The sequence below is a fragment of the Cucurbita moschata genome, unplaced genomic scaffold (genome assembly GCF_002738365.1).
Source record: "Cucurbita moschata cultivar Rifu unplaced genomic scaffold, Cmos_1.0 Cmo_Scf00003, whole genome shotgun sequence".
In the NCBI taxonomy this organism is placed as follows: domain Eukaryota; kingdom Viridiplantae; phylum Streptophyta; class Magnoliopsida; order Cucurbitales; family Cucurbitaceae; genus Cucurbita; species Cucurbita moschata.
Window position 1 is genome coordinate 2042480 of NW_019268519.1, and position 26966 is coordinate 2069445.

Consider the following 26966-nt stretch of genomic DNA (forward strand, 5'->3'; position numbering starts at 1 on the left):
CAAACCAAACCCTAAACCATTCATTTCAGCTTCAAACATGGTTAAGAAATTAGGGTTTTAGCAAAGAAATGAGCCCCCAAATTTGTAAAATCCTCAGTTCATTAAACTTTGGAGATAAGTTATTTAATTCCTTAATATTAATTAATCACACACTTAGAGGGAACAAAGTACTCGTATTAAACAATAACCCAACAGAATTTTTGTGTACTCAATGAATCGAACTTTCCTTTGTTTGGTTATTTCTTAATTTGCAGCAAGTGGGGTTGCTACAAATTAACCATCTTTAATGATTGCTTTTGTATATTTTATTTATTTTTTTCTCTCTTCCCTGCCCACTTTCAAGTGTCCTCTCAATTAATTACATTACTGATGCATCAATATAGTATATTATACAACACAGAGCCAATGAAAATGGTATCAAAATCAGACCCATCAACATCTGTGATGATATAATTTAGATATTGTGAGTATTTTGTTTCAATAGATACTCTTATTCTTTGCTTTACTGTGTCCATAGTTTATTTGATGGGGGGGAGAATATGAACACCCACACATGATAATTTGTGCCAATCTATGGAAGATAAAGAGGTGGATAAGGTAGTTGAGTGGAATTGACAAAACGAAGTGGTGGGTAAGTGGATAAATAATTGGGTGTAATCTATTCTTTAATTACCAATTAGGATACATGATTATCAATCTAAAAGTGGGTTATGGGGTCATGTAAGAAAATTCACTGGCAAAATTATTGGGATTAATTCTTTCATTAATCAAGTTAAAATATCGTTGGAACTTACTTGAACGAAGGTTAAGTCAACATAAAAAAGAAAAATTAATATAGTAGGATAATATTGAATTTAATTATTACATAACTAAATCATAGGCAGATTCATGGATCACTCGATAAGAATGTGGAGCGAGGACTTATGTGTATGTATTGGAATAGGGCTAAACTATTTTGGTTCTCAATATTTCTCTACATCTAACGAGATGAGTTAATCTAAAGATGCTTTACTCCTAACTTCATGAGATTTTGAGATAGAGCTTAACTTGAGTCTTGGTTAAGAACGACGGTGCTTACTTTGTAATTTGTATGCTATCATATATGGCTGAATACAATCTCGTTTTTCAACACATCCATGGTTTATACACATACTTATTTCATTCATTGAGATTGGGGTAGCTGGTTTGAGGTAGTGTTAGAGTACACTAAAAACTTAGTAATAGTTATGGATGTCCCTAAAAAGATTTGCCAATTAGATGACGTATATGAAATGACCCAAAATCATTATCATAATTGAAGAGAATATAATGAAGTGATTGGAAAAGCCACAACCATGTTTGAAAAGGAAAATTAAAGAAAATGGGTGGGTGACATATCAAATTGGTAGAGCAGAAGTAGTCTTCCCGCCAATTATTAGATTTTGTTGTCATGCTTTATGTTAATGCAGATAAATAATTTTGCTTTTTGAAGCACTTGCTTACTAATAGATTTATCAACCATTCAATACGCATATATCAACTCGGGGGCACTGGGTATGTCTTGTCATCAATAGGCGACTCAAACATTCCTCTCATTAATTATGTTCATAGGAAAGAAACACAAAGAATTATAGTTGAAGCCTTTAGTTTAGTAGGCCTCTTGCTAAGCTCGATTCCTTGGACTCTCGATAGAGATGGTAACATGGGATGTCACCTCAGATTCATTTACTTAGTTAAAGACATTAAATTTGTACGAGTTAAATTCAAAGGAAAAGAGAAAAGGGGGGTTTGAAGATGGGTGGTGAACTACTGTGTGAGAGCATTTGATTTGGGAAATGGGTCCATTAGGGGGTTGTAAAGTTGATGAGGGTGGGGCATGTAGCATGTGGCCTTGTCCTGAAATGGAACAAAACATGGAGGAAATTTGATTTGGCTCCTTCTATTAATAGACACTCAAAAGGACACAGATGCCAAACAAGAATTCACCATCACGTTTCTTTCCACCCTCTCTGCTCAACAACAGTAGAAAACGATAATTTCCAATGTTCAATCACCTTCATGGATTCCGATCCGATACTCAAGAGAGCCCTCCCACCATTGCTAGCATATCATATCTCCTTTGGCACAACATTCAAAAAATAAAAAACATTGTATTAGCTTGGGTAGGTAGAAGGGTCTTATCTTCTACGGATGAATAAGGTGGTTCGAAGTACACATAATTAGACTACACAATGTAGCCTTTATTACTCGATTTACATATAGGCATACTATCGAAAGTGGGAAGATTTTAAAAGAAAGAAGCAGGTACTAGTACGACATCCAATCAAAACAACCAAAAGTAATCATCCAAGGAAGTGCACTGATCATAGTGAATGGTGGGAATCATATTCAGCATATTGTGTTGTGTGTCCATATAATGGAATGTATGTAGATATCGACCCCATTTACTCTTCTGTGTTTCGAACGCCAATGACAAACAAATCTGATTTGCAGAAATTTCGAGGCCCATTTTCATGTTCTTTTTCTTCCTCAGAGGTATCGAGTGCAGTTTGAATTAACCCCCAACTTTTTTTTTTTTTTTATTACTTTCAACAGAACAGAACCTTTCTTGTCCCATCTGATTTCTCCCGCGGCGGATGGTTTGATTTCTTTGCCGATGGTAAGGTAATGGATCGATGACTTTCCATCTACTGTTTTCTCTGACATATTCAAGCACAATAAGTTTAGTGCTACATTTTTGGTTAGACTTTCTTGCCCTTTTTGTATATCCAGGCTATTGTTCCTATAAATGATAGTACTGAGTGCCAAACTTCATAAACTACTTCAGCTGTCTTCAAATCTTGCTCAAACTGCAGTTTAGCAACCATCTTTGTGAAAATGTGGTTTCCAAAAATTGAAAAACAAAACGCAGCATGTAATTGACCTCTTCATCTCAAATTATTGTCTCAATAAATTTGTATTCCGTATGACGTTAGCCAAGCGGAACCACCTAGTGGTTAGCCTCCAACCTGGGCAATAGAAAACTAAGCCACAACATTAGCTTTCTCACCACATGAAGATAAAAACTAAGCATCAAACTCCTAGTGTAATAGAATGCAGAGTAGACCATTTTGTGACGGTCCTCTATGCTTCCTGAAATTTCACTATCAATATATCCCACGGCTCATATTGTTCCAGCACAACAAAGCTATGTCGCCCAAAAGTTTAGGGGGTATTTATCTTTTCTATCAGCTAGTGTACTATTTGAGACCCCATTTTGCTGAAAGCGTACTCCAAACTCACATGGGCAAGGCATCGGTAAAAGCCAGGCTTCCCCAAGAATCGGGAGGGCCACAGAGTCATACTATTCAATGTATTATGAACAATTGCCATCTCCAAATTCCCACAAGACAAGGACCTGCTAGAGTTAAAAGAAAACATGGGGTCAAACCAAAAATCAAGAAAGTCGATCAACCAAATTTAATATCAAGAGATGCATGATAGATTGAGATTGATTAAAATAAATTAATAGTGATGTTTTCATGTTGTGTCAACCACTCTGAAACAATCATGCATTTTCCCAATCATAAGAGAGAGGGATATCAGGGGTTATGGAATGTGTCACAGAAGGCACCAAACAAGGTGGGGAAGAAGACAAGAACAGAATGGAGTGGCGTATTGCACCAAGGAGAGAGGGAGAGAGATGATATGTGTGGAGGATGAGTCATTCACCAATAAAATGAAAAGAACAAATGCGATAGCGCACTCATTTCCAACTCAAGGGAACACATACTTTTTTACATACTCCAGTTGAAAGCAGAGGGCAAGGGTTGCATGACCTGAAGGGTGCGATTCCCTGACTCCATGTCCCACCACCGGCCACCTGGGTTATCTCCAAAATTCTCTTTCGATTCGTAGTCCAATCTCCCACCACCGCGGTGCTACTAGTGGATTGCTGTCTTTCACCCGCTTCGCTTTCCCACTTCCAAGATTGCCTACATCATCTAAAAACGACAAAAGCAGAACAAACAGCAGTGAATTAGATTTACTGCTCAGGTTATCAAAAGGGCATGATCTAGCACCCCACGCCAGACGCTGCCTACGGCCTTTTTGTAGGCGGTTTACCACCCCGGACAACTGCACGAACTTGAATACTCGTACTACTGGAGTGCTTGCGCCGATGTTAAGTCAAAAGATTACATATCCAAGACAATTGCCTTAAGCAACGCTGTCTGAGTGAAGGTCATTATTAAAAATAGCCAAATCCTGTAAAAGGTAATATTTAGAACGCATCATCACACAACATAACTTGGTAATCAATCTTATACAGGATTAGGAAGGTGACGCTTTTCTCTCCGAGGATGAAGACCATGAGTTGAGGTTCAATGAATCCAGGGTAACCAACATCCTCTTGAAATAAACAGGAAATTCTCAAACGATGCTCCATTAACAGTTTACAATTTGAGGAACCTAAAGTCCGTAGTTTCAAGGATTCGGTTGGTGCAAACAACCAATTCTAAGGCCAATAATTTAAAAGGAGTGCACATAAAACGACATTACCTACCAATAGCAATATAACGTTATACATCCAAATAACTAGTTAGTCACTGATGGCTTGAAATGTAGAAAGATACAACTCCGAACAGAAGCTAAATTGTAAAAGCTATAGTGCCATACAATGGAAGTGAAAATCTATCTCAATAATGTGTTCTGCAGGACGAACATCATTTTCCCCTGAAATTTGAAGGGAAAAAAAGGTTAGCTGGGATAAGAGAAAGGGAGAGGAAGGGCAAGTTCAATTTCACTTACGTGTTCATCATTAACGTAATGTTGTCTCCTTTGAGGAGAATCCTCCCTGAAGGGGAAAGAAAAAAACAAAGAAGGCATTTTAGAAAACCATTGAATTAGAGAGGAGACAACAACAAATGAGGGGGAAGAAGGCATACCGAGTGTTTTTTTACTCTTTTTCTTAATATTTACTTCCTCGGCGTCATCGAGAACTAAATTCATGTACTCATCAAATCCCTGCACGGTCAAGAAAATATAATCAATTTAAAGATAACACCAATATAAAGGAAACAGCTTCTTCTAACTGCACCTCCCTTATAAGTTATAACAATAACATTAATTAGTCAGCCAAAACATAGGTAATTACAACAAACGATGAAACAACAAAATTAAAATTTTCTAGTACAAGATAATCATAAACATATTACTGCATGTATATTACAGAAAATGAGGCATATGAGCTAATAGTTGAGAAAACTACAAACTATATATTATAGAAAACTAGGAAAAAGTAGACGACCAAACAACAATTTCTTTGCGGCAAGGAACAGTTTCATGGACTGTATGAAATTATAAAAGAGAGGAAAGTGAAGCCCAAGGCCAAGGGAAATATCTACTCAGCGATGAAAATGACAATCCTAGCAATGGATCTAATAAATGAAAAGATAAGCAGGATATTGAGATTACACCACAATCTTTGCAGCAGAGTGTTACTCCCTAGTTAGCTTGTTGAACCAGAGAATGAAATATATCAAAAGAAAGTGATCCAGACAAGAGATTACTAGCAGTAGAACCACTCCCAATGTTTTTCAAAGTGCATTTTGAACTCTATGGCTATAGCTTTTACTAGCTTAGAAATTAGAAGCAATAGATGCACAAAAGCATCTCAGAAGAATTACATCGCAATAATCGTGAAAAGAAGTAGATGAATAGGACATGAAATATGCTACTGCATTCAAATTCAACATATCAAAAGTCAAGACGCTAAGACTAAATTCACTTAGTTCACATGAGGAATAATGAACCCAAAATACTTGCTGACTGAATTCTGAATACAACGTTCAACCCCTGGTGGTAGGAAAAGTTTTAGGATGCACAAGTCACAATATTTCATAAATTGATGAGGATAATCCCGCACAAAATAGATAGAAATCAAGCTTAATTGAGTAATAGAATAACAGGAGAATAAACTAACTTCATGTAGGTGTCGACAGATGGAAATCAATTCCCAGGCAAGGGGATATCTCTTAAGAAAAGTACTATTCAAGATTTGCTCCAGCAACAGAAGATGAAACAATTTCATACAGAATACTGCAGATCACAGAGGTAATTGACCATTGCGCTCAGAATTATTTGAGGTTTCAGGGAAAACAGAGTTCCGACCAGAGAGTTTGATCAATTGGACAGAATACTGAGATATAACTCTATGTCCCACACCTCTACCTTATTACATTACAAGATGAAGACAACTACTACATCATGCACTGGCTAAGTTTTGGAGGAAAGAGATGCACTACCCCTGATTACCTTAAATTTCAACTACCAAAGCTCAACAAAAAATGAAGGCTATGCGATGCCTCCATTGTGAAAACTTATTCTAGGAAGGATGAAACAGGAAATTTCAGATAAGCTGGCGGCCTGCTTACATTTTCCTTTCTGCTGAATGTTTTTGCCAATTTGGCTGTTTTGTGAGGTTTTCTGAAATTAATAAATAGAATAGTTTTTTCTTTTGGGTATTTGCTGTTTGCTGTCTTTTGTTGAGTTAAACACGTCCATTGTAAGGCTGATACCATACAAACTCTTGAAGGACCATTCTAACCATAAAAATATTTTCATTAGAGACTCGATCTATCTAAAACTGAGAGCCAAAAAAACATTCACTATCTGAACAAAGAAATGATTTTTTTTCCCCCTTAAATTCAATGATCTATGTGCCCAAAGAAATGAGGTTTTCTTTTGGGGGGGGGTAGAAATGATAACACTATGGTCCATTCCCATTCCTAGAGCAAGTTTGCGTGATAGCCACATAAGCAGCAATTTCAAGCTGTGTCCAAGATTTTGCCCAATTTCCTGCATAACTCTTGATGGCAGTGTAAAATGCAATCAAAATACTGAAGCACAATCTTGAAGTCATGCGAATTTATTTTGGGGCATGGATTAGGTTCAAATTCAACTAGTAACAAATAAACCGCCTACACAACCAAATTTGTTTGAACTCTAGAAACTTTGCCCAGATTCACAATGTGGAGTAGGAGTTTGAGGTCCTTCGTCAGGATGATATAAACCAACACATCTCAATCATATAATATGAACTTCAAGGAAGAAGAACCTCGTTTATTCTTAGATGGTTATAAATTTTGGGTGAACAAAAATATAGAGTTAACGGTGTTTCGTTAATATATGTTAAGACTTTTATTTACTTTAAGGTTACATTTACATAGTGACTAATTATGTCATAGAGTATGAAGGTTACAACTCTTGAAATACCTCATGGAAGGTCAAGAGTTCATTTTGATTTTGAGGTTATATAAAGTCATGTATGTTGTTTTTGTAAAGTAGACTTGGAAAATATAGTAAAAAGAGAATTTGTGCTTTCTTTTAGTTAAGAGCTAAGTTTCTTTGAAATTCAACGTAGTTTAGGCTACATTCTTGGAATTATCCAAGTTTGACTTGATCGATCTTGCTTGTGTAGTGATTTGATTCTCAAATCATTTGAAATGAAATCAACTCGATTTTGGAGTGTAAACTAGGAGTTTGCATATCCAAAACGTTTATGAGAGTCCTTAGATTCAACTAGCTTGAGTTACCGCACAAGACATCTAAGAACTTTTTAACACATTCATGTCCTGTTCTCCACTAAAATCACAGGATTTCTGTAAGAAGCATGTGGGAGAGTAAATTACATCCAACTATGAATTTGGAGCATCTATAAATCATGAACATAGGCCAACAAGAAAAGTAGAATGCAGTAAACCCATTAAACTATCAACAAGAGATCAACACATACGGAAACAGGGGCTTTCAATTCATATTACATTAATTGCCAATATAGAAAAAAAGAATAGTAAACCAGCAAAAAGTAAAACCTTACAATAATTCGGCCCTCGATCCTAAGGTCCTTTTGCTCAAACAGCCAAATCTGAATGCGAGCTTTCTGCATTTATTTCAAACTCGAATTAGAAAACCAAATTAGACCAGAAAAGCCAGGTGCGATAACTTTTTTAAAAAAGAATGGAGGAGTAAGTTCTTACACTTTGAAGAAACCTGAATATCAAGTTCTAGTTCCAGAGAAGCACCGGGATCGAGAGGGAAAAGACAAAGATACAGAACCCATCAGTAAAGCACAGAAATAGTTTAAAGTCAGTCCCAAGTAAAAGCAACAAAGGAAGGGAGATGAATAGATTCAATACGTACAATGGGCTGGGTCATAATCCTCTGCACTTTGGTGCTCGCCATGGCTATCAAAATTGGTTAGGAGGTGAGAGGACCTTGCCGGTTAGACTTCCAGGACACGAAACGAAACCCTAGAGAACGCTTCTTGAAAGTGGAAGTACCCCGCGCTTTTTAGGCGCGCCCCGACGAATTACGAATTAAATTTTAAAAATTATTCTTAAATATGTTTTGTTTCAATAATCTTTAAATCTTTAAAATAAAAAATAAAAACTTCAAATTACGTTTGATCTTTAAAAATATTATACTTTCATTATTAAAATTTAGAAAAATAATGGTAATAATTTGTATAATAATATTTATAAACTGTTAACACATTTAAAAAAACATATTCTTATCATTAAGTTTTTATGGAAAATGTCAAATTTCTACTAATTTCATTAATATTTAATTGATTTATATATTTTTTTTTTTTCAATCATGACGAGTTGAGGGATAGTATTCCATCAATATTATTGATATCCTTTTTAAATTTTTCTTTAAGATCTAAAACGCGTCTATTAAAAAAAAAAATTTACACTTTTTCGTTCCCCTAACAATAATAAATTAATTAAAGTAATATTAACACATAAAAGTATAATTGCACTAACCAAATTAACTGATGGTTGTCTGTTAGCGGTAGCATAGACATATCCACGTATTGATTTATGTCTTCTATATTGCTAACAAACTCAAAATATTGTTGAAGGAACATAGATTAACGACAAATACATATATTAATAGTCTATTTGATTCGTTTAGCTGGTAAAGTATGTTCTATAGCTTAGAGTCAAATTTGGTTACGTTCCTTTTAATTAATAAAGCTTCCAACTTACAAGTTGGGAGGAAATACCCCTCACTGACGTGCTGTTGAGAAGTTAATTATATTCAATGACCATGTCGTGATAATTAAATTTAAAAAAAATAAATAAAAACGACAACTTCTGATGAACTCTGATGTTTATTATGCAGGAAAGAAACTGCGAAATCTCGCAACCGTGAATTCATGAAAATCCAACGCAAGAAAAGTAATTAAATGTGTTCGATCAAAAGTCATCCAAAAAAATGGTTAGTTTACTGATGCGTTCATGCACTAAAGGCTTAAAAAAATGAAGAACACGAAACCCCATTATTCAACATCCTATTAGCATTAAAAAAAGTAGCACTGGGAATAGATTATTTCCTTAAATATGCACAAAAACCAAGCTTGATTCCATTCCTTAGAAATTTCACAAACTTCGAGTTCGACATTGCGTTTCTACAGATCTTACCTAATTAAATGATGCCCAAATCGTAGGACTTTTTCCTAGAAATTACTAGATACGGTATCATTTGACCACCGAAAATTGACTCAAATACCTTCCCGTTCACCCATCGTTATCTATGTGCGTAGGAGCTTCCTGTTAGAATTGGTCAATCCATTAGAATAGCTTGAAGTTAGTCATGCCATAAGAATAGGCTTACTTCGTTAGTTTCCTATGAAATCGGATCTATTAGTTAATCTTTTGCCAATATAAATAGAATATGTCCTCAATAGTGTGAGGCACAGTTTTGCATAAACTTGATATGGTATCAGAGCCGAAATAAGATCCACGAGATCCATAGCCTCTGCTGTTAGACATGTCAATCCCATTCAACACAATGTCTTCTCCGTCGATCAGTCAGGTGATTAGTGTTAAGCTTACACAAGAAAATTATCTACTGTGGTCTACCCAAATCCTTCCCTACTTGCGTAGCCAAAACCTTGTTGGTTTTGTGGATGGATCCATGCCTGCACCAAGCCAGACGATCGCCGTTGAACCAAGTGAAGAAACAGGGAATCGCAAAATTATCATCAACCCTGAGTTCACAGTCTGGTACCCCCAGGACCAGCTGGTACTCAGCCTCATCAACTCATCAGTCACTGAGGAGGTTCTCAGCACGATGGTTGGAATCACCACTGCACGAGAAGCCTGGATTACGCTGGAGCGACAATTTGCTTCCACATCTCGAGCAAGAGCAATGCAGATCCGTATGGAACTCTCTACTATCCAGAAAAAGGACATGACAATTGCTGACTACTTTCGTAAAGTAAAACATCTTGGTGATACACTTGCTGCCATTGGCAAGCGAATAGAGGATGAAGAACTCATCGCCTACATGCTGCAAGGACTTGGTCCAGATTATGATCCTCTAGTCACAAGCATTACAACCAGAACAGATGTATACACTGTCAGCGACGTGTATGCTCACATGCTGAGCTATGAGATGCGGCACTTGCGTAAGGGTACATTTGAGCAACTTTCATCTGCTAACAATGTCAATAGGATATCCATTCGTGGAGGTGCCAATGGAGGTCGAGGTAGTCGCGGTCGTAGTCGTCAGTTAAATAGTGGTCATGGACAATCAAGGCGTACTGTGAACAATCCTGGACGTCAACCATCAAAGACACAAAGCAGCTCAGGCATTGTCTGTCAGATTTGTGGTAAGCCCAATCACGATGCTTTGCAATGCTGGCACAGATTTGATCAGGCATATCAAGCCGAAAATAATCTCAAACAAGCAGCTTTGGCAACAAGTGGATACACTAGTGACACAAACTGGTATGTTGACACTGGAGCCACAGATCATATCACCAATGACCTAGAGAGGCTTACCACCAGAGAACGCTACACTGGCACCGACCAAATTCAGGTTGCAAATGGCGCAGGTTTGTCTATCTCTCATATTGGGAATTCATTAATTTCTGGTTCATCTCTTGTTCTGAAACATATCCTATATGTTCCTAAAATCAATAAGCACCTAATTTCAGTACAAAGACTAGCATCTGATAATAATGCTGTTGTAGAATTTCACCCAAACTATTTTTTGGTTAAGGACCGAGTCACGAAGAAACTCCTGCTCCACGGTAGATGTAAGAATGGCCTATACGTTCTACCGCATAATTTCAGTCAAGCCTTGCTGACAGCCAAACTTTCGAAAGAACAATGGCACAGAAGGCTAGGGCACCCTGCATCTCCAATTACCATTAGAATTCTACAAGATAATAATTTAGCTATAGATACTAATATTCCCTCTTCCTCAATTTGTAATGCTTGTCAATTAGGGAAAGCACATCAATTGCCATTTGGTTCTTCTCAGCATGTATCTACAGCACCCCTTCAATTAGTTCACACTGATGTATGGGGTCCATCCATTGCGTCAGTAAATAATTCCAAATATTATGTTTCCTTTGTTGATGATTTTAGTCGTTATGTTTGGATTTACTTTCTGAGATGCAAATCTGATGTTGAGTCTGTGTTCCTTCAATTTCAAAAACATGTTGAAACTATGCTAAATACCAAAATTCGCTCCGTCCAATCAGATTGGGGGGGTGAATACCATCGGTTACACAATTATTTCAAATCCACAGGCATTGAACATCATATCTCCTGTCCTCACACACACCAGCAGAATGGGTTAGTCGAAAGAAAACACAGACACATTGTAGAAACTGGCCTTGCTTTACTCGCTCAAGCCAACATGCCTCTATCCTACTGGGATGAAGCTTTCAACACAGCTTGCTTTCTTATAAATAGAATGCCCAGCCGAACCATACAACAAGACACACCACTTCATAAATTGTTTGGTAAAAGTCCAGACTACTCCATGCTTAGGGTGTTTGGCTGTGCTTGCTGGCCTAATTTAAGGCCTTACAACAACAAGAAACTGAGTTTCAGAACTACTAGATGTATATTCTTGGGTTATAGTTCTTCTCATAAGGGATATAAATGCTTAAATAGAAGTACAGGACGTATTTACATCTCTAGAGACGTGGTTTTCGATGAAAATATTTTTCCTTTTGAAGAATCTAAGCCACCAAACAAAACCACAAATCCACATCATCCTGTTCTACTTCCAGCCTTAGCCAAACTTGCTAGTTTTTACACTGAAAATGCTCTTACAGATATTGAACCAGTTGTTAGTAATTCCCATATGAATGATGGTCAAACTGATAATATTGCTAGTGACAACTTGTCTGGTGTCAGCTTATCTTCTGCAGATAATACAAGAAGTTCAGAGGAAATTGCAGAATATGAAGCTGAGAGCAGTTCGATCAATGCTCAAAACCAAACTCATGAACATGTGTCTGATCAACCAACTGAAGCAGCTAGTCAACATCCAATGCGAACAAGGTTGAGAAATAACATTGTACAAGCTAAACAATTCACTGATGGAACTATCAGATATTCAGAAACCTCAAGAAAATTCGCAAGCGCTGTAACTATCACAACTCCGATCATAGAGACTGCTACTGAACCTCGAAACCTGCAGGAAGCCATGCAACATCCAAGATGGAGAGGAGCAATGAATGATGAGCTCTCAGCGCTAAAACGAAATGCCACTTGGGATCTAGTTCCACCCAAACCTGGAATAAATCTCATTGATAGTAAATGGGTGTATAAAGTGAAAAGAAAAGCAGATGGGTCAGTTGAAAGATTAAAAGCAAGATTAGTTGCCAAAGGATTCAAGCAAAGATTTGGTGTTGATTACACTGATACTTTTAGCCCTGTGATCAAACCGTCAACAATCAGGGTCATTCTTTCGCTAGCAGTAACCAAGGGCTGGAATATGAGACAAGTTGATATCCAAAATGCATTTTTGCATGGAATTCTGAAAGAGGAAGTGTACATGCGACAACCACCAGGATTTCAAGACTCAGCCAAACCAAAGAATTACATATGCAAGCTCAAGAAAGCCCTTTATGGCCTGAAACAAGCCCCAAAAGCTTGGCATTCAAGGTTGACTGGAAAACTTATTGAGTTAGGCTTCAAGGCTTCAGTAGCTGATTCATCTCTTTTTATTCTCAAAAACAGAGAGATAACTATCTATATGCTCATCTATGTTGATGATATAATTATTGTGAGCTCCTCTGATCAAGCAACCGAAAGGTTGATTCAGAAATTGAAAATAGATTTTGCAGTAAAAGATTTGGGTGATCTTGAGTATTTTCTGGGTATTGAAGTCAAGAAAACACGAGATGGTATCATACTGTCACAGAGACGATATGCCTTAGATTTGTTGAAAAGAGTAAACATGGAAAAATGCAAACCTATGTCTACACCAATGGGTTCTGCTGAAAAATTATTCAGAGAACAAGGAATACCCTTATCAGCTGAAGAACAATTCAAATACAGAAGTACAGTGGGAGCACTACAATATTTGACAATGACTAGGCCTGATTTGGCATTTGCTGTCAATAAAGTGTGTCAATATCTTCATACACCTACTGATGCTCATTGGGGTGCTGTGAAGAGAATTCTTCGTTATGTTAAAGGCACACTAGCATTAGGAGTGAAAATTCAGAAATCAACCATGATGTTGTCGGGGTTTTCTGATGCTGATTGGGCTGGTTGTCCCGATGATCGACGTTCAACTAGCGGCTTTGCTGTATTTCTTGGAGCAAATCTAATCTCATGGAGTTCCAGAAAACAGGCTACAGTGTCAAGATCAAGCACCGAAGCAGAATACAAGGCCATTGCGAATCTTACTGCAGAAATGATTTGGATCAAGTCATTACTGAAGGAACTGGGCGTGTATCAATCAAAGGCTCCTCGCCTCTGGTGTGACAACCTCGGAGCTACATATTTAACTTCAAATCCAGTATTTCATGCTAGAACGAAACATATTGAAGTTGATTTTCATTTTGTTCGGGAACAAGTAGCACGTAAAGCAATGGAAGTTCGGTTCATTTCATCAAGTGATCAAGTAGCTGATATCCTGACAAAACCACTGTCTAAAACTCCTTTTACTACACATTGTAACAATCTCAACATGTACAAGACTTGTTGGGATTGAAGGGGACTGTTAGAATTGGTCAATCCATTAGAATAGCTTGAAGTTAGTCATGCCATAAGAATAGGCTTACTTCGTTAGTTTCCTATGAAATCGGATCTATTAGTTAATCTTTTGCCAATATAAATAGAATATGTCCTCAATAGTGTGAGGCACAGTTTTGCATAAACTTGATACTTCCATCACCAATTAATAAACAAAATGCAGCTTTTTTTACCACTTACTCGAAAGCTTAACGTAGAAAATGAGTTGCAGGTAACTCTGTGCTTGGACCATTAACTTCACAACTACTTCACGCGGTGACGCTTGCCGGTGGATACAATTTCCCCAGAAATTGCATAAATGGTATAGAGTTGTAGTAATTGAAGTTAAAATAACCCGTTTTTTTTTCCAGGAAAGAACCATCCAAATACAGAAACAGAAGTCAAGATCTAGAGTGACCTATTTGCAACCGTTTGATCGATCGATTATGAAAAAGGATATGACTTTCTAACTGGGTTCTTTTTAAAGATTCTTTCAGATATACCCATGCACGAAAATTCGTGAAAATTCAGTGGGAAGAAGGGATTAAAGATAATAACAAAGAAAATAATAATAATAATAACACCGTTTGAGCAGGGGAGTGTTGCTATAAATGAAAAAGGGGCAGAGGAGCCGGAAGACACTAACGAGAAATGGAGATGAAGGGGATGAGTAAATTAAAAGCTCCATTTTGGTTGATTTGGGGTTTGTTGATTTGGGTTGGGTTGAGTTGTGGGGCGAAGATTGATGGGGAAGAGGAGGTAATGAATGAAAACAGGACAACGGTGAATTTGATACATGTAGGGGCGGTTGTTGATAAGCTGACTCCGTCCATTGGTGGGGCTGCAGAAAAATGCATTCAAATGGCACTGACGGATTTCTATGCAGCGCATCCACATTATCGCAACAGATTGGTTATGAAGATCAGAGATTCACAGGATGTGGTCGCCGCAACGTCGGCTGGTGAGGTTTTCTTTGCCCTATTTTTTGGCTTACTTTTGTTGGGACTAATGAATTTTGAACGTGGCTCGTGACCCTCGTCGAAGCTGGCTGAAGAAATATCTTTGTTTCGATTGAGAATCCGACGAAGTCAGTCGGAGGTTGTTGACGGTAGGGAGAGAGGAGGGTTCTAAATATTTTTTAAAAACTATTTCAAGGTGGTTCATAATTGGGTTCTACAAAAATTATTAAAATTATTAAAATTGCACTCGAACAAATGTTTCAAAAGTTTTTTTTTTTTTTTTTAAAAAAACTTTGGGCTCAATTGATTTATCTCATATCACGAAGATTTAAATGGTTGAACTTATTTTAGAGTCAATTTTCCTCATTCTTGACAATATTTATATTTCACACTTGTAGAGGACACGAAAGCTACTAATGTGACATTCCAAAGAATATCATCTTAGCAATGTATTATATATTATTTTGATATAAAAGACCCATGTTCTAAAAATATACATTTTCCCTTAATGTCATATTTGTATCCTAATTCTAAGAATAAAATTTTAGTAAAAACATATTTCAATAACTATTCTTATCTCAATAATACCTTTAAATTAAAAAGAAAAAAAAAATCTAAAAAATACTTGTAGCATGACTAATTACTTTAACTTTAAATTTTTTAAAAGTTGCATTAACACCATTTACTTTTATAGAAATTTTTTTACCATCAATATATAGACAAAAACTATCTACTAACACTTTATAAATTATCTCCAAAAATTTTAGTACATGTGTTAGTTTAAAATTTGTTTTAAAATTTTTAAAAAAGTTTTAAAGGTTACTAAGGAAAATATTAAAACAACTGAAACACAGTTAAAAAAAAAATTAAAACAAAGTATTTACCATATTCTTAGTAGTTTTGAATTTTTTGAAAGTTTTTTTTTTTTTGAAAAATTGAAAGGTGTTATTAAAAATCTTAAAAAGTTACCCACAAAATTGAATGGTATTTTTATTAATTTAGTAATATTTATATATACTATATACTTTCATATTAATAAATAAATGATGTGGTAATTTAAGGCACTAAACTATGTGAGATTAAACTGGAACAAGTGTGAGTTGGAGTTCATTAAAAGAGAGTTAATTTTCATTACTTTAAAAGACTTTAGAGTATGTTTAATAAATAAGTGACGTGGATAATATTAATGGTTGCAGTGGTGGATTTAGTGAAGAACCAAAAAGTGCATGCAATAATAGGGCCAGAAAGTTCGAGCGAGGCAACGTTTATGATAAAGCTAGGCGAGAAGGTTCGCGTGCCAATCATTTCATTTTCCGCCACCAGCCTCTCCATTTCTCCCTCGCAGAGCCCCTTCTTCGTCCGAACTGCCCAAAACGACTCGTCTCAGGTCAAAGCCATCACCGCCATCGTCCAAGGGTTCGGTTGGCACGAGCTCGTCCTCATCTACGAAGACACTGAATATGGCAAAGGCCTCATCCCTTTCCTCACCGACGAACTCCAACAATCCAACATTCGAGTCCCTTATAAATACGCTATTGCTACCTCCATGGATGCGTACCAAATTTCGGAACAGCTCAATAAGATGAAGAACCGGCAGACTAGGGTTTTCTTGGTGCACGTCACTTCTCCATTTGGCTCTGTTCTGTTTCCGCTTGTGGACAAAGCGGGGATGATGAGTGAAGGCTATGCCTGGATTCTCACCAACTCTCTTTCCAATTGTCTTGACGCCATGGATCCTTTGGTTATCAAATCAATGGAGGGTGTTTTAGGTATCCGCCCCTATTTCCCTGCTTCAGAAGCGCTGGAGAGTTTCAAAAGGAGATGGAAATGGTCGACGCCGGAGCTTAACATCTATGGCTTGTGGGCATATGACACCATTTGGGCGTTGGCTACGGCGGCTGAGAGGATAGGGGAAGGGAACAATCTACGGTTTCTCAGGGGTCAGGGTAGTGATGTCGAGGGGAAAACCGATATTGCGAATTTGGGGGTTTCGGAAGTGGGTCCGAAGCTGTTGAAGGAGATGTTGAATATCAAATTTCAGGGTTTGAGTGGGAATTTCCACTTGGTAGATGGGCATTTGCAGCCCTCGGCTTTTGAAATTTTCAATCTGATTGGGAGAGGAGAGAGATTGATTGGTTGTTGGAGTCCTGAAAAAGGCATTTGCCGAAACATATCTGATACAAAACCTACTGAAAAATATTCCACTTCAGTCAGTAAGCTGAAGAAGATAATTTGGCCGGGAGACTCCATAACTGCACCAAAAGGCTGGGCTGTGCCTGCAAATGGAGAAAAATTCAGAATAGGAGTTCCCAAAAAACAGGGGTTTAATGAGTTTTTGGATGTGACTAGAAACCCTCTAACGGGGGAGCTTAATTTTTCTGGGTTTTGCATAGATGTCTTCAGGGCTGTTGCAGATGCCTTGCCTTTCCCTTTTCCTTATGAATTTGAACTCTCCAGGGATGAAGCTGGGGACAGCTCTGTTATTTATGATGACCTCCTCCACCAACTCAACGAGAATGAGAAGGTCAGTGCTCTCCCATTTTACTTTAATCTCAATTATTGCTTTATGGCCATGTCCAGCAATATGTCCCAGAATTTGCGTCCATAGCTTCTGCTCTTCTTTGACTACCAACATTTTTCAATGTTCCAGTCACTTGGACAAAGTTAAAATCTGATATCCAAGATAATAACACGAGCTTTTATATTTAGTATTATAAATTCCTTATATTCCTATGTTCACATTGGACTATCAACAATGCATTGAAGTAGAGAGTAATATACTAATTTTGATGAATTGAAGGGTTGACGCTTATCTTATGTTTGTTTTAACTTTTTGGGTACGAGAAGAAATTCGATGTGGTCGTAGGAGATATTACGATTGTGGCCAGCCGAGCAAATTATGTAGATTTCTCATTGCCATTTACCGACTCGGGCGTGACAATGCTCGTTCCAGTCAAACGCAACTTGCATCATAGTATGTGGGTTTTCTTGAAACCTCTGAGCTTGGGTCTATGGCTTACGGCCATAGCAGTTTCCATAGCAACAGGAGCTGTTCTACTGATCTTAGAGCACAATGGAAGAAGTGAATCGTTGCGTCCATTGAATCTACTCTGTTTAATCCTCTGGTTTCCCGTCTCCTCCATGGTTCTCCCTGAAAGTAAGCCCAATTTCTTTCTATATGCTTGTCGGATTGAGAAACAAGAAAATTGAAGTTCCCGTTTTTTTTCGTTGAACAGGACAAATAGTGACTAATACACGCTCTAGGTTTGTGCTTGTGGTTTGGTTGTTTCTGGCTTTTGTCCTAATGCAGAGTTACACCGCAAGCTTGTCTTCAATCTTAATGTCAGATCAGCTACAGCCCAAGTATTTTAGCGTGAGTGAACTTATATCCAAGGGCTACTACGTTGGATATCAAAAGGGTTCCTTTTTAAAATCTATGTTGATAGAGCAGCTGAAATTTAATGAATCCAAGCTGAAATCTTATGCAAACGTTGAGGAGTATCGTAAGGCATTGTCCAAAGGAAGTCAAAATGGGGGTGTTGCTGCAATCTTTGATGAAATTCCTTACCTGCAGGTTTTCCTTACAAAATATGGCTCCGATTTCACTATGGCTGGACCTAAATATCGAACAGACGGATTTGGCTTTGTAAGTGTCTCTTAAACAATATTCAAAGTTTCTCAATTCGTATGTGCACTTGATGAGTAATAGTCAAGGGGCAAAAACAGGAACCATCCCATTGCTCAAAAATCAAATTTTGCTTTTGTTTTGGCCTTAAAAGTTGAGTTCTTGACACCATGTAACTGAGAATGTGTTATTATTATGTGAACAGGATCTGTTCTATTAGTTGTACTACTTTTGTATGTATTATTATTATAGTGGTTCAACTTCAACTGAAGTTGCTTGTTAATTTCAGGCATTTCCACTAAATTCCCGGTTAGTACCTTATGTATCAAGAGCAATATTGAACGTGACAGAGAGCGAGAAAATGGTGGCAATTCAAACAAAATACTTTGGAGCTGGAAATCAAAATCAAGACAGCTCAATCTCCTCCCCGAACAGTCCATGTCTAGAGGCGTCGAGCTTCGGGGGCCTCTTTATAATCACCGGCATATCGCTGCTGCTGGCTTTGATCGGCTCAAAAACCTTCATCTGGCAAAAACCTGCTTCAGTGGCAAAGACCTACTACAGAAAATATGTGTCGTTTCAGCAGCATTTGCATTCTGATGTGAAGGATAAGGTAATGGACGACAGGTTGAAATTGCCAAATACTAACACATTGGAGACTGTTTCAGCTGGTGCGGATCATGGCTGCCACGATGGAAGTGCGAGTCCCGCAAAGCATGTCACAGAGAGCACTAGCTAGCTTTAATCTTCGATCAACACAACTTTTCTACACTTAAAAATAGCATTCAAAGCAACCATTTTCATATGGAAATCGCGCCAGATGATCATAGATTTTAACTGGGTCAGTTCTAATGCTTTGATCTTCCCAATTGAAGTAATCCCCCAATGGAAGAAAAAAAATTATGATTCAGTTCATCTAGTCGATTCCAGCAACTTGTTGATCTCAATCTGATATGGTCAACAGACTTGATTTCTGTTATTTCTTCCGTTCCCACATTGATTGAGATTGTTTCAAGAAACAAAAAGAACTAGATGAATAGGTTCAGGTCATAAATTCTAGCGGTTGGTTGGATAGGAATTGAACTGAAGATGATACAGTTAGACATGTTTCTCCTGAAATAATTCTAAATACAGATAAAGTTTAGTCCTATCTGCAAAAATTATGTACATCTGAAATCCAAATATTAGAATCTCTGTCTATAGATTGAGTGTATTGCTTGTTATATCTTATCATCATACAATCAAATACGCAACTACGTTTATACAGGCCGTGATATGTGATATTTGCCTATAAACATGTAATGCAAAATTTCCAGCAAAATTCGGAAAAACCATTATGTTGTAATGTCCAGCGCGCAGGTACGTCCGTTTAGTCTTCTTTATATTAAAGTAATGTGTCCGTGAAAGGTATGATTTCAGTCTTGACCATCAATATTTCTCAGGCTGCGCTGGCTTCCTTCTGCAAGCTGCGTTATTGCTTGCTCACAAACTGGGATAAGAAAATCAATTCTTCATGACCTCCCTGAACGGCAAGGCCAAAGCCATTATTATGACAAGATTTGCAGCCCGATCATGCTTGTCCAAAGTATGTTTTCCATCGCTAATCTCTCTACTCCATAGACATTACATCTCTGATTGCATACCCATTTACCATCTTTGATCATGAATTGTCATCAAAGTTTTGGAAGAAAATTCTGATTTATGGCGAATCATTGTACATATGGGTAAATATAGTTGCTTTCTATGGTGTCTTCATATAAGACGCGTTTGAATCATAGAATAGAATTTGCATCTGATATGTCCATAATCACATATAATGAGGTACATTATTAGTTGAAGTGCATTATTCTCATGTAATCTGTAAAATATTCGTTATTCCCAAATTTCATTGGGAATGTTCAAGATGGTTGGATGATAATAACCATGACTATCGGTCGACTTGTTAAGTCCAAGTTGGTCGGCCCAAAACTCAGACTCCAAAGGAATTTGATAGTAACTGAAGTAGTTCAGGGTGCAGTAGGAGAAGGCAGAATGAGTGAAAATTATGAGGCCCTTCTAGTGATTTATATCGTGTTTTAATATTCGGAGTATTTAGGTTGTTGTAGGCATAGGCAATAAAGTGAAAAGGAAAGGGATCCTGAAGACTTTGTGGAGATGAACATGAAGAGAGGTACTGAAAAGAGAAAAGTTTGACTTGTAGATGTTTTGGGGAAGGCAGCTTTATGGGCGGCTGTTGCGCAGACGCATGTTTCCGTTTCAGCTTTCCTTGTTTTCCTTCTCTTACCCTCTTGGTTTGCTACGATTTAGCTTTCCCATTGGCAGCTTTTGTTGCCTTTTTTAAGGGTCGTGCTCTGCCTTTTTCAACTTTAGTTTCCTCTGCCTTTACACCCCCTGAGAATCAGAATCTCTTACATAAGAACAGAAAGCGCACCCACACTCACTTTTAATTCCACCCCTTCCACACAAACTTCACCACTAATAAAAATGTGTGTTGGTATTGATTATGCCGACAAGGGGTTGGGTGTTATTGATTGTTGAGGATGAGGAAGTTCCACAGCCCCACACAGACTTCACCACTAGATAAAGCATGTCTGTCTCTTTTGCAAATGTATCTAAAAGTGTATACCATTGATGACCTTTTTGAAGCTTGTATTAGAAGTATAATAGATTATTGTTGATTAATGTTTAGAAGAAAAGTTGAATCATTTAGTCATTTTGAGTATTAACAATGTTATCATCAACTCAAAGAGGGAAGTTGGATTGTAAAGGAAGGCCTTTGTGGTGGCTTTTTGTATTTGGTCATCTCAAAAGCTACACAACTTAGCTTTATTCTAAAACTATAGGAAAGGTAGTGGTGGGGATTGGATTGGAGAGAAAGTCCACATGCTTTGGATGCAAGAAGCTACCTAAACTTTTTAAAGGTGATGCTTCTCAAATTTCCCTCAAACTTTGCAAAAAGTACTTTTATTCCCCATCTTGAAGTTTGACCTTCATCCAACAAAAATTACCATATTGCCCATCCATATTGCTAATTCTTTGCCAGAAATCAAGTGGGGTTTGGCTTTTTTGTGGCGTAGAAGAGTTTAGGTCTGATTGTTGGGTCCCGATCATAAATCTTGGAGGTCAATCTTTTCGCTATCAGCTATCACCTTTGGAAAGCCATGAATCATAAATCTGTGGAGTTAGCTGTGTCATTCGGTTCCTGTTTATAAAAAAGAAGAAAAACATGAAGTTAATATTATGCATTTCTATTGATTGTTTTTTTTTTTTTTTTTAAATATGAGGTTTTTGTTATTTTGTTGCGTGCAAATAGACTCTTCTTTCTAATTATTATAAGTAATAATGATTTTAAAAGATACATAAACAGTACAAAAAGAAAAAAAAGGGTTGTGAATAATTGCCATTTTAATAATTGAAAAGCAAGATGGGTCCACTAATGAAAAGGGTGGGAAAAAAAGGAAGGTGATAATTAAATTAAAAGGAGAAGGAGAGGGGAGGGGGAGTGGATAAGAGGCAAAAGCAACCCAAGTTTTGAAAAAATTAATAATTATAGACACATGCCGAAAGGCACAATGACGAGAGAAAGACAAACTACACCCTTTTATTCGTTCTTGTCAGATGTTTTGATTGGAGAGGAGAATAAAATATTTTTTTTATAAAAGTATGAAAACATATTCCTAATATATCCGACCATGCTCTTTTATCACCTTTTAAATTTAGTGCGGATGCGTGTTAAAGGGTTTAGATGAGATATTTGATAGAAAAGGGGTGAGTGGAGATTGAGAGGGGGTTAGGTCAAAGTTAATGCAGATGGAATCGGGTGGCGAGTCAGGCTGACCAAGTCAAATCGTGTGGGGGGTGAGGCGAGGCCAACTTGGAGAAACCATATGGCGGCAAAGTGAACCAAACCCGAAGCCGCGTTCAATACCTTTTAATTTGTCAAACCTAATTAATGAAACAGCACTTCCCTTTGTTTCCCCACCGACCTATTTAATTTTAACTCACCTCCCCCAAATATTTTTCACATCTTTTCTATAACATTTTTAGTTTTATTACTATAAATTATATAAAATCAAGCCCCTCTCCTTCTGTTGGAGTCTCATATCTTGGTATATACACCGTTTGATGTCTAACTCGGATACTATGATCTTTAAGCTTAAATGGTACGATATTTATTAAAGGAAAAAGGAAATGGAAGTGGCGAGCTTTAGCGGTTAGTAATAATTTAGATGGAGGAGCAAAAGTGGGGGAATACGACAAAAGAAAGAAGGATATGATTTTAAATAGTTTTATTGTGAGGGGGTAAATCTGTCATTTGGAAGGCATGAAAAGTTGGGGAAGAAGGTTCATGTGACAGGAGGGGGCATCTAATCATCTAAATGTTACCTTTTTGGGAGGTGGAATTCTACCTTATAAAATTGCATTTAACTCATTATTTAATTAATTTTAAAAGTTAAACTGGAAGAACTCACAACACCACACAACAGACAGACAGGAAACTAAAGATAGATTGTAGATGGGAATGCCCCGAGTAGTCTACTTGTCTTACTTTTCAGCAACTTCCATCACCCTCTCTCTCTTCTTCTGGGTGCGAAGCTCTGAATTTTCCTCACTCCTTCATCTTCCTCTCTGCTCTCCAAACAACATATATACAACACAGGCATCAGATTCAATGGGGATTTGATTTTCTTTTCTTTCTTTTCTTTTAATTGGTTGAATTTGTAAAACAATATAGATTCTGGAAATGAGAGCCGGGCTTGGTACGATTCTGCAAACTCTGACGTCGGAGGCCGCAAGTATTTTGAACCAGTCAATTGCCGAGGCGGGTCGCCGTAACCATGGCCAGACTACGCCGGTCCATGTGGCTGCAACTCTGTTGGCTTCGCCAACTGGGTTCCTTCGCCAGGCCTGCATCAAGTCCCATCCCAATTCATCGCACCCACTTCAGTGCAGAGCTCTCGAGCTCTGTTTCAGCGTCGCTCTTGAGCGATTACCGACGGCCCAAAACGTCTCCGCCGGCTCAGAACCACCGATTTCCAATGCGCTAATGGCAGCTCTTAAACGTGCTCAAGCTCACCAACGTCGCGGCTCTTCCGAATTGCAGCAACAGCCCATGTTAGCGGTGAAGGTTGAGTTCGAGCAGCTAGTTATATCGATTCTCGATGACCCAAGCGTCAGTAGAATTATGCGGGAGGCGACCTTTTCGAGCCCTGCTGTTAAAGCTACGATTGAACGGTCTTTGAACTCGTCGGCATCTGTGGTGAATTCGCCCCCTATTGGATTAGGTAGCCACCCTTCTCCGATGCCTAATCGGAATCTTTATTTGAATCCACGGCTGCATCAAGGAAATGTTTCCCAATTGGGTCAACCGAGAGGAGAGGAAGTGAAACGAATCATGGATATTTTGCTCAGAACGACCAAGAGAAATCCAATCATAGTTGGGGATTCGGAAACAGATGCAATGGTAGAAGAATTTATCAGGCGGATTAACAAGAAAGAACTGACTGAAGGGCCGCTGGAGAATGCTGAGATTATATATTTCGAGAAGGAACTTTCATCAGATGGAGCACAAATATCCACAAAACTTGAAGAATTGGAAGATACGTTAGCGACCCGAATGACCAAATCAAATTGCGGGAGTGTAATTCTAAACTTGGGGAATCTAAAATGGTTGATTGAGCAGCCGGCGAGTTCTGTTCCCCCAGGTTCCGGCGTGGTGCTGCAGCCAGTTGTATCAGAGGCCGGCCGCGTTGCCGTTCAGAAGATTGGAAAGCTATTGATAAGGTTCAGGGAGGAAACTGCTGGCCGGCTGTGGTTGATCGGAACTGCTACTTGTGATACCTTCTTGAGATGCCAAATCTATCATCCCTCCATCGAAAATGATTGGGATTTACACGTTGTTCCCGTTGTGGCTAAAGCCCCTCGTTCTGGGTTATATCGAAGGTATATTTTTTATTCTCTATCCTTTTTATTTCATTAAGTTTATTGATTGTTATGCTATAAGATCTTTTGGGGCATCGCAGAAATCAAGTAAAAGCTGGAAAATTTAGGCATAGAGTTGTAGAACCCTTCTTTCCCAGAAATGTTTCTGTGATTATGTTACTATTGTTTGGAAATGACTATCATTTCTTTTGTTCTTTTCAGTTGGGTATTGAGTCTTTTTTTATTTTGTTCATTTAGGCTTGGAACAAAGGAGATTCTAGGAAGTTCAACTGAATCATCGTCGCCATTGAAGTTCTTTCCAACTCCTCCCATTACCCAACTGAGACATGAATCTGAGACTCTAAATTCTGGTCCGGAAAGAACTTGCTGCCCACAGTGTATGCACAAGTATGAAGAAGAACTACAAAGACTCATGAACGAGGAGTCTGAGAAATCTTCTTCAGGAGTCAAAACCGATAGCAATCACGCTCTTCTGCCGCACTGGCTGCAAAGGGCTAAAGCTGATGCACCTAATGTCGAATCAATTGATTCAAAACAGGTAACTTAAGACTCAAATTTAACTGCAACTTGATATGTTACCTTGCAGAGTAAGTTAGTTAAATTATGTTTGTGTTTTATTGTAGAGTAAGGACCATGAATTGGTAAAGCAGAGGACCCGAGAGCTGCAAAAGAAATGGAATAATACATGCTTGCGCCTTCATCCCAATTTTCATCAGCCAAACTTTTGCAGTTCTACAGGAATCTCGACAATGGGATTATATAGCCATAACTTGCTCAAGTCACATCCCTGTCAGCCTAGGTTAGAACTGAATAAAAGCCTTGGGAGAGCTCTAGAGCTGAATATGAATCCACAACCCAACCAACCATCTGACAACAGCACAATACGAACGGAATTGATTATTGGGCAAGGAAAGCTATGTGGTAGCATTCCTGAACAAACACATGAAGACATCACCAAAGAATTTAAATCTTCAGGACCAGAGATGAAGTCTCCTTTGGTCCTTCAAAGCGCCAAACTGCTTGGTATAACAGATGTTGATTCATACAAGAAGATCCTTAAAGTTTGTATGGAAAAGGTATGGTGGCAGCGAGATGCAGCATCTGCTGTGGCTAACACCATAACTCAACGCAAATTGGGCAACAGGAAACGTCATAGTGCTGGATCAAGAGGAGACATTTGGCTATTATTTGCGGGGCCTGACAAAGTTGGCAAGAAGAAGATGTCATCAGCTCTTTCAGAGCTGGTATCTGGGTCCATCCTGGTCACAATTTGTCTCGGTACGCAACGTAATGATAGAGGATTCACCAATAATTTTCGCGGGAGAACGCCGTTGGATCAAATTTCAGAGGCTGTTCGGAATAATCCATTTTCAGTGATAGTTCTTGAGAACATTGATGAAGCAGATGTTCTATTTCGTGGGAGTATAAAACGGGCAATAGAAAGCGGTCGGCTTACTGATTCCCATGGCCGTGAAATCAGCCTTGGTAATGTTATTTTCATCCTTACAACTGGCTGGCTACCTGACGATCTAAAGTACTTGTATGATCATAATAGTCTTGGAGAAAAGGAGCTTGCAAATTTAGCTACTGAAAATTGGCAATTGAGGTTATCTCTATCAGAAAGGCTACCAAAGCGTCGAGCAAACTGGCTTTGTAATGAAGAAAGGTCCACAAAACCCAGGAAAGATACAAATCCAGGCTTGTTTTTTGATTTGAATGAGGCCGCTAATACAGAGGACGACACTGCAGATGGGTCAAACAATTCAAGCGACCTCACAATTGATTATGAAGATGAATATGGGCTAAGCAAGATGGAATCAACCACAACTTCACCAGTATTGAGTGAGCTTCGGGAAATCGTCGACGATGTTATTATCTTCAAGCCAGTCAATTTCAATCACTTAACCTGCGACATTAAAACTTCAATCAACGAGAAATTCTCCAGCATTATTGGAGAGGGAGTGTCGATCGAGTTACAAGACCAGGCTGTTCAAAAAATTGTAGCTGGGGTATGGTTGGGGGAAACTGGTTTAGAAGAATGGGCAGAGAAAGCACTAGTTCCTTGCTTCAGCCAACTCAAGGCCTGCTTTCCAAAAACAGCAGGCAGCATGCGAGACAAGTCAGTAGTGGTTGCTCTGGAAGTAGACCGTGAATCAGGCAGCGGAAGCCAAGGAGATGGGCTACCAAGTAAGATCAAAGTAGTGACAGCAGTAAATGGGTGATGAGAATACTTTCATTATTTCAACTTCTTGAGAAGCTTGTATATATGCATATATAGTTTTCCCCCAAGGCTAGGAGAGGGAAGGTGTTTTAACAGCTTCTAGATAGGCCACAAACAAATAGTTGATAAACAGAAAGCAGAGAAGGAGATTGATAGGGAGCTTCGACAAAAAAAAAAAAAAAAAAAAAAAAAAAAAAAAAAAAAAA

At 38.1% G+C, this 26966-nt stretch overlaps 3 protein-coding genes and 1 non-coding gene across 4 annotated transcripts; 3 read left to right on the forward strand and 1 right to left on the reverse strand.

The window, feature by feature from the left end:
* Positions 1 to 331: 331 nt before the first annotated feature.
* On the forward strand, positions 332 to 26932 carry LOC111435680 (protein SUPPRESSOR OF MAX2 1-like). Its single transcript, XM_023073146.1, has 6 exons — positions 332 to 342; positions 5292 to 5296; positions 19472 to 20181; positions 23332 to 24539; positions 24777 to 25077; positions 25163 to 26932. The coding sequence occupies exons 3-6, from the start codon at positions 20110 to 20112 to the stop codon at positions 26759 to 26761; spliced, it is 3180 nt and encodes a 1059-aa protein (XP_022928914.1). The 5' UTR covers positions 332 to 342; positions 5292 to 5296; positions 19472 to 20109; the 3' UTR covers positions 26762 to 26932.
* LOC111435765 (small nuclear ribonucleoprotein E-like) lies at positions 4259 to 8333 on the reverse strand. Its single transcript, XM_023073300.1, has 6 exons — positions 8161 to 8333; positions 7998 to 8024; positions 7838 to 7900; positions 4905 to 4983; positions 4768 to 4813; positions 4259 to 4692 (listed from the first exon to the last, which is right to left on the reverse strand). Exons 1-6 carry the CDS (start codon positions 8200 to 8202, stop codon positions 4683 to 4685), a joined length of 267 nt encoding a protein of 88 aa, XP_022929068.1. The 5' UTR covers positions 8203 to 8333; the 3' UTR covers positions 4259 to 4682.
* On the forward strand, positions 10285 to 10420 carry LOC111441283. The gene has a single exon (XR_002710127.1). It is a non-coding gene; the product is annotated as a small nucleolar RNA Z247 (small nucleolar RNA).
* On the forward strand, positions 14649 to 20392 carry LOC111435687 (glutamate receptor 2.2-like). Its single transcript, XM_023073159.1, has 5 exons — positions 14649 to 14973; positions 16168 to 17495; positions 17819 to 18128; positions 18208 to 18617; positions 18886 to 20392. Exons 1-5 carry the CDS (start codon positions 14664 to 14666, stop codon positions 19333 to 19335), a joined length of 2808 nt encoding a protein of 935 aa, XP_022928927.1. The 5' UTR covers positions 14649 to 14663; the 3' UTR covers positions 19336 to 20392.
* Positions 26933 to 26966: the final 34 nt, after the last annotated feature.

Coding starts and splice junctions, on each gene's coding strand:
- LOC111435765 (XM_023073300.1), bottom strand. CDS start 8,202: ATGGCGAGCACCAAAGTGCAGAGGATTATGACCCAGCCCATT. Junction 8,025..8,160: donor GGATTATGACCCAGCCCATT/GTACGTATTGAA, acceptor CTCTGGAACTAG/AACTTGATATTCAGGTTTCT. Junction 4,984..7,837: donor GGATCGAGGGCCGAATTATT/GTAAGGTTTTAC, acceptor TTGACCGTGCAG/GGATTTGATGAGTACATGAA.
- LOC111435687 (XM_023073159.1), top strand. CDS start 14,664: ATGGAGATGAAGGGGATGAGTAAATTAAAAGCTCCATTTTGGTTGATT. Junction 17,496..17,818: donor AACTCAACGAGAATGAGAAG/GTCAGTGCTCTC, acceptor GGGTACGAGAAG/AAATTCGATGTGGTCGTAGG. Junction 18,129..18,207: donor CTCCATGGTTCTCCCTGAAA/GTAAGCCCAATT, acceptor TTCGTTGAACAG/GACAAATAGTGACTAATACA.
- LOC111435680 (XM_023073146.1), top strand. CDS start 20,110: ATGACCTCCCTGAACGGCAAGGCCAAAGCCATTATTATGACAAGATTT. Junction 20,182..23,331: donor CCCGATCATGCTTGTCCAAA/GTATGTTTTCCA, acceptor AAAACAATATAG/ATTCTGGAAATGAGAGCCGG. Junction 24,540..24,776: donor CGTTCTGGGTTATATCGAAG/GTATATTTTTTA, acceptor TTGTTCATTTAG/GCTTGGAACAAAGGAGATTC.